Genomic DNA, 11,392 nt, shown 5'->3' on the forward strand with positions numbered 1-11,392 from the left:
GAGAGAGGTGAAAAGCCTGGATGATCTCCCAACACACCTTTAAGACTGGTTTTAATTACTCTTGGCTTCTATATAAGCAATGACTGAATTGCTACGGAAGAGTTGGTGGTATACTTTTCCAACAAGTACTAAGGAATTCTTGGCCCAGGCATATCATTCTTTGTAACTGTAGTATAGCAGGTATTTAATTGATCCTATTTCCTGACACCAACACAACATACCATACACATACAAACACACACACATATTATATATGTATATATAATATATAGATATATCCTTGCTCAAAAGGCCTTGGCATCTCATGTGCCCTAAGAACACAGGAAAATTCAAGCTAGTCAGAGACATGATTTATGAGTCAATAAGAAGAACTTTAGTATCAGTGAAAGTTGTGACATACAACCAACCACAAACTAAGTCTTTAAAAACTGATGACTCTTTTAAAAAGCTTTTGAGGTGATAAACACATATGCACATATATCTGAGGTTTGACTATATAAGTTATTTAGCATAAGATAAAAATTAGTCTATTGTCTTTTATTTTATAAAGTAAACTTTATTTTACACTGATTTAGTTTACTGTAATCCTGGAGCTTCATGCAAATGACTAATTTGCTGCTTAAAGATTCTCAAGTATACATAGTATCCTCTTTAATGTTCTCATTTTCATTTAAAAACAGTCTTAAGGGAGGTGCCCAAGAATCAGTGGGGGTGATCTTAGCTGTGATTCGCACCATTGGGCATATGGAACCTGAAGAAGCCACCTCCTGTATCCAGACAGGAACCTCAGTGGAGCGGATAAGAGACACCAACCCACCCACAAAACTTTCAACCCAAAATTTAACCTGTCTATAGGAAATGCAGGCACGCAGGAGGGAACAGAGAGTGAGGGAATGGCCAACCAGTAACCAGCCCAACTTGAGACCCATCCCATTGGCTAGCACCAATCCTTAACACTATTAAAGCTACTCTGTTATGGTAACAGATAGGAACATGTGAGGCTCCACCCAGCAGCTGACTCAGACAGATACAGACACCCATAGCCAAACAGTGGACAGAGCTTGGGAACTGTTATGAAAGAACAGGAGGAAGGATTGCAAGCCTCGAAGGGGATAGGAACTCCACAGGAAGACCAACAGTCAACTAACCTGACTCTTGGGACTCTCAGAATCCAAACCAACAAAAGAACATACACAGGCTGGACCTAGGCCTTCCCACACATATGCAGCAGAACATGCAGCTTGGTCTTCATGTAGGTTCTGAACAACTAGAGCGGGGGGGGGGGGGGGGGGGGGCTATCCCAAAAGCTGTTGCCTATATGTGGGATATATTTTTCTAGCTGGGCCTTCTTGTCTGGCCTTCATGGGAGAGGATGTGCTTAGCCTCGCAGAGACTTGAAGTGTCAGGGTGGGGAGGATACCTGGAGGGGACCCCACCAGCAAAGAGAAGAAGGCGAGATGGTGGGGGTGGAGGGATGATTGTGGAAGTAAGTGACAGGGAGGGAGACAGTAAGTGGGATATAAAGTGAATAAGTAAAAAAATTAGATTAAATTTTAAAAAGGTCTTGTTTGTAAATTTCTTAAGTTTATTTTAATATAAATTTATTGAAGTCACTTTGGACCCAGCATGTCCTTGGGTTTCACCCACTCATCAAACTGCTCTGCTGTGAGATAGCCAAGTTCAATAGCCGTTTCCTTTAAGGTTGATCCGTTCTTGTGTGCGGTCTTGGCAATCTTTGCTGCTTTGTCATACCCTGAAGGGAAGACACACAACACAAACATCAGTAGTGAAATTTTTCTAAAATAAAAAGCAACTGATACTGATGTTTCAGGCCTCTTATATAACATAATCTATTTTAAAACTATAAAGTGACCATGCCAATAACTATCATGTCTTCTATAGAATACAACCTTGATTTTCTTGGGAAATAGACTTAAGCATACCTCATTTTATCCAAGATTTGTTGAAATGGACCTATGTTGAAATGAACCAATAATTAAAAGAAACATTTAAAAAGAAGAAAGAAAGAAAGAAAGAGAGGAAGAGAGAGAGAGAGAAAAGAAAAGAGAAGGAAGAGAAGAGAAGAGAAGAGAAGAGAAGAGAAGAGAAGAGAAGAGAAGAGAAGAGAAGAGAAGCAGCACCACAGCATAAAATCTACACTTGGCTATGCTGTCCAATAATCATCTTTCTAAGGCAGCACTAAAACGTTAATTGCGGCAGGTCGGCAGAGCAGACAGCTATGAAACCGGCCAGTAGGACCGGTTCCCATAGTTCCCATAGCCCTGCCCTGCTGGATGCTCCAGCACACCGGCTGCCATTCCCTGGCATCTGCTTAGGGTTTAGGCATTACAAGGATAAGGAGGGGAGAATTTTAGCCAAAATATCTATTGGCACCAAGGAAGCCAGGCAACCCAGGCAGGATGATGCACTGTAACCCTAGCATCCAGGGATGACAGTGAGTCTCAACCTGGGCTACACGGCAAGCCCTGCCTCAAAAAGCAAAACATCAGAGACCCTGGTTCACTTCAACAGTCATCTGCTTTTACACGACGGCTGGCACTGAGAAGTTCTCAAGGTCGCTCTGACATTGAAAATTGACACAGAAGGCAAAGGCAAGGACAATGACGTCAGTGACAGAGGGCAAAGTAAACTTAAAAGTCAGAGGACTATGACCAAGGGGGTAGGGCCTGCTGAGGCAATGTGGTAACCAGGTGGTGCAGTGTGGTTGGTACACGTCTGGATGCAACCACAACCAAACTGTGCCTGCTTCACTTCAGTCTTAGCTGAATCTATGCATGTTCACTGTACTGGCACAGGCATGGAGTAACCGAGTCACTTGCAGAAAGAATGTTCACGTTAAACTCTTGGGTCAACCTGTCTTCTGTGCTTTTTGTGTGAATGAGGACTACAACGTAAGCGTCCCTGCTCACCACACAAACCAGTACTCAGTACTAGCCTCGTGTATCACAGAGCCACTAAGAGCCCAGACCAGGCCTCACTCAGCCAGTGCGGTGGTTCTTGCCAAGGTCATAAAGCACTTTTGCCAAGTACGTGGTCTTTGGGTGTCTCTGTCCTAGAGTCTAAGATGCTTCCCAGGCATCTGCTTAAACAGGGTGTCTAACTTAGAAGTGTTGGCAACACATGAAAATCAAGTGAAATACTTCTCTCACAAGCCTTTAGGGTTGCTTTGTACCTTCCAACTTGAATACTGGTGTGTAACAATTTTAAATGAGTCAAATCATTTTACCAACTCTATAAAACTAAAATAGATAGATAGATAGATAGATCAATAAATAAATAAAACCATGAATAATATCAGCCCCCTAATGTCAGGATTATTGAACATTCTAAAGTGTTAACTGCATCATGATACAAGACTGTATCATTACTCATTCTAAAGCAGACCAATGCCATCTACAGAGCAGGACTGCACAGCAGACCACAGTGATGGCCTCAGCCTGTGAAAGCCAGAGCAGATGCCTTAATGGGATGGACAGTGGTGGTGGTCAGCTGCAATCTAAGTCTGCATAAAACAGTTAAAATCAGGAAAAGACTAGGAACACAAAAGATAGTTTCAGAAAAACCATTTAGTTTTTTTACCTTTCCCTATAAACATCAATATATATCTTTCCCTTTTAATTTGTAACATTCTATATTTGAATTGAATAAAACAAAATCAAAATATTACATGGTATCTAGGAAAGGAAGAAACAAATGAATCCATTTGCTATCATCGGTGATCAGGCAGTGCCACCTAGTGACATTACCAACGAGGGTCTTACAGATCACCTTCTCCAGTTGTCTGCATAAACACCCAGCATCCGAGGTCCTTACTATGAAATAAGGGCTGCTGAGATGCTTTGTGTACCCACGTGCTCTCCAACAAGACTGCTGCTGAGTTCCATCTCACAGACCCACATGGTGGAAGGAGAGAACTGATCCCTGTAAGCTCAGCTCTGACCTCCACATGCACCTCATGGGAAGACAGACAGACACAGACATAGATATACAATACAGACACACAGATACACATAGACAGACAGACAGACAGACAGACAGACAGACACACACACACACACACACACACAGATTTTTTTCAAAAACTTTAAATGTTTCTTTTTTTTAAGCTTTTCAGTACTGTTTTCAAAATGGCATTACCCTCCAAACTTACCTATATGTGGATTAAGAGCTGTGACCAACATTAAAGACTCATTCATTAGCTTGTTGATCCTCTCTGTGTTGGCCTGGATCCCGACCACACAGTTCTCTGTAAAGGACACTGAAGCATCTCCCAGTAGCCTGGCTGAGTGCAACACATTCTTAATCTGTGGGGGAGGCACGGGAAGAAGGAAAGAGAATCGTTTCTAAACCTCAGTTTACTTTGTTTTGCTTTTGTCCAATGACTTGCATTATTTACTATTCCATACTGGACATGTAATTCCATAACCATACACCACTCCTACCAATCCTGCAGTATAATACCCGGAAAACCAGTGAGAAAGGAAGACTCTGAGGACACAAAGTTACAAATCTAAAAATGATTTTAAAAAAAATGTGTGTGTAATTAACACAAGACAGCCCTTGGTGGATAAGTATCTCAAGACAGCCCTTGGTGAGTGACTAATATAAAAGAGCCCATGGAGAACATGCTAAATGGGCAAGATTTGTTGTATCTACAATTCAGTCATCCTGCCTGTCACAGAAGCCGATAGCCAGAAGTGGATGAAGACTCATCTATGCAAGAGAAAGCCGAGCAGAAGCTCGGGGTCCTGAGATGCGTGCTAACTTTTGGATTCTCTGGTTTTGTGCTTAATGGAACAGTCCAGTTCATTTTAAAATAACATCACATGATGTTTAAGGTCATAGAAAGCCAACTGGTACATTTAATACCTGTTTATTTTGAGCAACACTTCCCATATATACGTCTGTCTAAAACTCAAAAAGGTCTGGAAGAACACAATACTTCCTTCCACCAATGGACTCTAACAGAAACTAGATATTAAAGCTTAATTTGAAATGACTCAATTGTAAATCAAATTTCATCTTGATTTTCTAATTAAAGCCAACCTTTTTTTCCTCAGTTGAGTCTACTCCCCACCCCAATGTCCATCCTTCTCTCAGGCTCTGAAGCAGTGGTTTTACTTTAAGCCATGAAAGACTGTTTCCACCAAACCTTTTCTTTTCCTCCTTCATATTTATAAAGAGGGGATAAGGCGGCTTTACTTTTAAAACACAAGAAAGGATTAAAATACAGCAGAAACAGTTGTTCTGCATCTGGACATGTCAGGCATCTGGCCTGGATGCAAAAGGATACAGATCTAACGCTCACTCCGGCCTGTCTTTCATTGACCAATCCTAGCAGGGTATACATGCCATGAATGCAAAAACCAAAATCATCACGTTTATTGCTTTATTGTGAGCACCTAAAATTGTGTGATCCACAGTGAAACTTAAATAAATACACTCACAGTTACTTGGGTATTCTTATCAATTAGACTTTATACCACAAACCAGTAAGAAATAAGCCTCTAGTGTATTTCAGATAGAGCACTGTATGAATGAAGGACTTAATAGTGACACAGCTTAGCTATCTGAAGCTCAGGAACCTGCATACAAGATGACACCATTTTGCTCCATAGTTGGAATGATGAAGGAAAAAGGAGAAGTTTGGAGGACAGTTTCCAAGCCATATGGAAAAGGCAAAAAATAAATTTAAAAAAGCTTTGCTGCGGACAGAGAAAGCACTAAAGAAACAGAGAAAGGGTCAACATGGTACCCTAAGAGAATGGATGAGAAAGAAAGATGATGATGAGACAGAAGAAGGAAATGATGATGGAGATGACAGAGCTCAGAGCAAGTATGTGAAGGGGCTGAGGCTGGACCAGTTATCAAACCGTAAGAGAGAGTGACAATGGGTCAAGCTTTCACAACCAAATCTGAAGAAAGATGGCACAAAGCAGCAGCCTGAGTAGGAGACAGGGCTTTAAGGAAGGTGCTAGACAGTCTTGAACTGATTCTAGCTGCTGGCATCAATGGCAGTAGAAGACAAAGAAACCCCTGTCTTACTTCCACACATCTTCATTCCACCTAAAAAGCAGACTACCAAATCACTTGAGCTGAGTAGACTGAATCCCGATATGCCAGGTTATTCCAGTAGGACTAAGATTACCTACTACACAGCTAGCTTCGGTGGAAGCTCCAGAAACCCTCAAGGAAGACAAGAGCACTGGCTATTGGTCTTCAATCAAAAACTGCTAAAAATCAAATTGAAGGCTTACCATCATTGGTTTAAACACATTCAGTTCAAAATGTCCATTGCTGCCTCCAACGGTAACAGCAACGTGATTCCCCATGACTTGGGCTGCAACCATGGTCATCGCTTCACACTGAGTAGGGTTCACCTTTCCTTTGAGAAAACCAGTGTAGAATCTCATCAAATATAATCATGGTTTCCTGTATGACTTATGACTGTTTTTATATTAGTCAAAGAATGAAATCTAATGTTTTTAAATAAAGGCATAAAATAAGGCAAAGTTGAGGCATAGGCTGCAATTTTAGTCACTCAAGAGGTGGAGGCATAAATATTCCATGTTCAAGGACGACCTGAGCTTCTGAGTCAAGGCCAGCCTAGGCAACTTAGTGAGATCTTGACTTGAAAAGTATAAAGAATTCTAGGAATACAACTTAAGGACAGAAATACTTCTCAAACATGAGGGAGGCCCTGGGTTCAATCCCAATATCACAGACACAAAACAATATCAAAGAAAGGGGACGCATAAGCACACAGATTCACTCAAGGAAAACTGATACAGGTTCCCATTGTTACGGCTTTCATTCTTGTGTATGCATTTAGGCAACCAGGCTCAAAGTACATAATTAGAAGGACAAAGACTCTGCCCTTCAAGAGGGTGGCAGCCAAGAAAAGAGATGACAACTCCAATAAATAAGGTCTACACAGAGAAGGCCGTGGTGCTATGGGGAGATTATACGCTGGAACTCTATTTACTGCCCACGTACCCAGGGCTCCAGCGCAGCAGAGCTCCTTAAGAAGCCACACACACTGTCTCTGTAGAGAATGCACTGGAGGACTGGCCCTTTGTCTGTGATGTTCTTCCATTTGTCTTTTCTTTTGGAAACATGGTTTTGTTTAGTTACCCAGTCAGACCTGAAATATTATTTATATTACCCAGGATGGCCTTGAACTTATAATCTTCTAGCCTCAGTCACCAAAGTGCCAGGGTTAACCATGTACATACCATACTTGGTCCCATTTCTTTTTAACAATTATTGAATTTGCAATCAACTAGACTATATGTATAGTTGATTATACGTCAATACAAAGTATTGCAAATCGAGATCTTTCTTTCAGTCTATGCACAAATATAACATATATAGTTTAAAATATAGTATATACAATCTATATAAAAGTTTATACAGTAAATTATTACTGTCAGTTTTAGTATAGGTCAACTGGCCTCCAGCGGAGCCTTTGTGAATCTTGACTCTGTTCTGCAACATATGCCACATCAACTTTTGCTCTCTTCTAACCGATAAGCAAGTGTTCTCAGTCTACCCTGAGCCACCAGTAAAATGCTGAGTGAGTAGAACCCAATATCAAGAGATTTCTCCAACTAAAGTCAACTTATTAGCCACTCCCTAACGTCTGTTCCTCCAGCTCCATTCACTGGCCAGGCTCTAGTGTTTGCCACTCTGACTTAACAGGACAGAGCCTGAGGCAAAGCATGACACACAGACTTCAGCAGGGTTTATATTCCTGCAGCCCAGGCTGACTGCTGTACTCTGCGGGGCTCTCTGCTTAGGCTGAAGGATACAACTACACAGAAGCTCCAATATGGAACTTCACCATGCTGCTAACTCCACTCATGTCCTGACTTGGTGATACTCCTAAAAGGTCTGTAAGAACTGTAAAACAGTGTTCCTCATACATCCCCACTGCTTCAAGGATGGCAGTGAGTGAAAAGACATGTCCTATGATTGCAAATCCCTGCTCCAGAATTTATCAGCTATGTGCGTACGTACCTGGCATGATGCTGCTCCCTGGCTCGTTTTCAGGCAAGATCAGCTCTCCCAAACCTGACCGAGGACCAGAACCCAGGAAGCGAATATCATTTGCTATCTTCATTAGACTGCAGGCGGCAGTGTTCATGGCTCCACTAAGCTCAACCAGAGCATCATGAGCAGCCAGAGCTTCAAACTTATTCGGGGCAGTGACAAAAGGCAAACCTGCAGGAGGAAGGAGCGCCGAGGGTAAACAGGGAGAGTAAACACGCCTGCCAGCATTAAGCAAGTTAAACAAAGCCCAGTGCACACAAAGCAAACTAGAACAGAGAGGTGGTTGCACAATTCAGTGACACTGCTTGCTTGAGTAACACTGCGTGCAATGTTCTGGCTGAGTTTGATTCCCAGTACTATAAATCAATAAATCTACATATACAAATCTATAAATCAATAAAAAATAAATGCAACTTTCCACTTGAGGAAAACGCTTGAGAGTGGAGCTATGTTAATAGTCAAATAAGGCATCCCCAAAGGCCTCCGTCCTAACACAACTCTGTAGGAAGTACATGCATACAAGGCCTGACTGCTCTTGAGCAAGGATGAGAACTGTGAAACCCATTCTGCCTCTGTCTACACTCTGATCTTCTGTCTACTCCAGATCTACTGTTGAGAACACAAGTCCACCCATCCCACAAGCAAAGATTCTGAAATCTGGGTACTCCAAATCCTAATACAGTTCCTTACTATTAAAGTATGAGCCCGGCAATGGTGACACATGCCTTTAATCCCAGCACTTGGAAGGTAGAGACAGGTGGATTTCTGAGTTCGAGGCCAGCCTGGTCTACAGAGTGAGTTCCAGGACAGCCAGGGCTATACAGAGAAACCCTGTCTTGGAAAAAAAAAAAGAGAGAAAGAAAGAAAAAAGAAAAACCCTCAGCTAATGAATAAGTGTGAGCCACAGAAAACACTTCTGTATCACCCTGACCCCAAGGCCCAAAAGCATCTCAGAAGACAAGGCAGGAGGAATGGCTGGCTAGAAGCTGGCAGGAGAGCTATGAAATGCTGTCCTCTGGACAGAACCAGCTATTGCGTGGGAAGAACACTCCCTATACTGCCTGAGAAACTATCCACAGCTGGAGGAAGGAGAATTTCGCTTTTCTTTGAGTGGATTGCTCATATCCCAGTGATGATCCCACACCAATGCATAGCCATATATAGGCAGCACAAATTAAACTTGGAGATACATACTGTGGGGGTGAACTCGAAGTTGGGAGGAGACATGTTTGGGGCTTGGATGAGGGCTGAATATCCAATACATTGTATACATACACACACACATATATATATATATGTATATATATATACAAATTTTAAAAACTGAATATTTTAAGAACTCATCTATTACTTGTGATATGTATTATATACTTATTACTAATCAGTTTTCTGGACATGACAAGCTGGTTCTAATAACAATAACAATACTGTACTAGTGGGGGAATAGTATTTAAAGATGTTACGGCAAAGAAATATGACAGGCAAAGACCAAGCTATCAGTGCACTTATCATGTGTAAATTTCTCAACAGTCAACTGTTTCTGCTTTCTTTGAAAAATGCTTAACACAGCTTTGAAGGGAAAGGACTGAATGCTACCAGACAACAAACAAAACATGTGAACGCATGCCGATGAACTCTTATATGGAAGCCTTTAAAAGTAAGATAAACTTTATTAACTTCCGACATGGACACAAGCCATGTTTGATGGGAACATGTTACTCCTTAATTTCAGAAGAATTCAGCCTAGAAATATCTACAAGATGCATAAGCTATGTGAAGAACATGAGTAGCAATGTGTGTGGTCCCCAACCTGTGAGTGCTGCTACTTTTGCGGCCACCTTTTCTGCGAAGCCGATCCTGGTGTTTAACCCCGTCCCCACAGCAGTGCCTCCAGCAGCGAGCTCGTAGATTCTTGGCATGGCGGCTTTTATTCTCACCATCGCATACTGGACTTGCTGAACGTAACCACTGAATTCCTGAGAAGAGAAATCACTGTAAGAACAAACTCCTATCAGTTACAATGCACCCTAATGGCACTAAACAGAAGCTTTTAAAATGCACTTCAGAAGATTATGTTAATTCATTCACGTGATAAAGAGGAAGGGCTTCAAATCTACAAGGCAAATAATAACATGTAGCTTAGTTTATAACTGAATGTCCCAACAGAGTCAAGCAAAGAGCACATGAAATAAACCTTTAAGAAGAATAGCTCCACTACACTGAACTACTGTTCCACCTACAATCCACCCAGTGAGCTGATCCCCTCCCCCACATCTGAATGTAGCCCAAAGAGAAAAATTACTAAATATTCTCCAAAGACAAAAAGAAAATAGAAATACTTTCTATACAATTTCAGCTTAAAGACCTGAGAGGGAAGCCAAGAAGCAACTTTACAAAGACCTAAGAGGGAAGTAAGGAGTTCAACAGCCTGCAGGGGTGGGCGGGGCCCAGAGGCACTGGGCCCTCGAATGCTAGCGAATGCTAGCAGCAGCAGGCACATTACTTCTCACACCACACTTTAAAGTAACCATCAATCTGTCTACCATATTTTCAGCATTGTGAACCACTAACAACTATGCAGGGACAAAAACCTTCCTTACCCTCTGTATTTTACAATTGGCCTTATCTAGTAAGCCAAGATAAACTACATCTTTTCCCCTACCTAAAATACTGAAAAACTGAATACTTTGGATTAGGATTAGGGTTAGGGTTTCAGTATATTCTAAAGAAAACATTGGAAAAGGTAGATCTAATTTCCCCCATTGCATGTGTGTGTATGAGTGCACACATAACAGTTGTATGCACTTAGAGCATGTATTTTGAAAGTTGCAAAACCTGAAAAGACAATTCCAATTAAAAGTCATGTTTCTCATAAAATAAAAAAGAAAATAGAATTGCTGTCATGATAAATAGTATAATGACATCATGCAGGAGACTAAGTCATGACTCAAAATGATTTTTAGCATAGTGGCTTTTAACATGAAAAAAAAAAAAACAAAAAAAAAAAACAACTTAACAACCAGGGGAAACAGATGAAATACACTGCAGAAAATGCCAGAAAAAGGCAATATTTTAGCTCAGGCTTTGAAGTGTTCTTCATTCCCTCCATAAAATGTTTGCTAACTATAGCAATAGCTAAAGCTTTGAAGTGTTCTTCATTCCTTCCATAAAATGTTTGCTAACTAATGAAGTTTTATTTCTGTTTGCCACAGAACAACCAAGAGTCCATCCAAGCAGGCAGCAATCAAGTTCTCACCCTCAGCTAGTTTTCATCACACTATTTTATTTTGTTTTGGTTTTTGGGTTGTTTTTGTTTGTT

At 41.2% G+C, this 11,392-nt stretch overlaps 1 protein-coding gene across 1 annotated transcript in view; it reads right to left on the reverse strand.

Annotated features, from left to right (window-relative positions):
- Nucleotides 1-1,562: 1,562 nt before the first annotated feature.
- Nucleotides 1,563-11,392, reverse strand: part of Fh (fumarate hydratase) — a 24,943-nt gene continuing 15,113 nt past the window's right edge. The window contains exons 6-10 of the mRNA XM_021157570.2: nt 9,884-10,049; nt 8,041-8,244; nt 6,279-6,406; nt 4,172-4,325; nt 1,563-1,753 (exon numbers count right to left, since the gene is read on the reverse strand). Of these exons, the coding sequence (XP_021013229.1) occupies nt 1,611-1,753; nt 4,172-4,325; nt 6,279-6,406; nt 8,041-8,244; nt 9,884-10,049 (795 nt within the window). The 3' untranslated portion in view covers nt 1,563-1,610. The remainder of the gene's footprint in view (nt 1,754-4,171; nt 4,326-6,278; nt 6,407-8,040; nt 8,245-9,883; nt 10,050-11,392) is intronic.

This window comes from Mus caroli, chromosome 1, assembly GCF_900094665.2.
Source record: "Mus caroli chromosome 1, CAROLI_EIJ_v1.1, whole genome shotgun sequence".
NCBI lineage: Eukaryota > Metazoa > Chordata > Mammalia > Rodentia > Muridae > Mus > Mus caroli.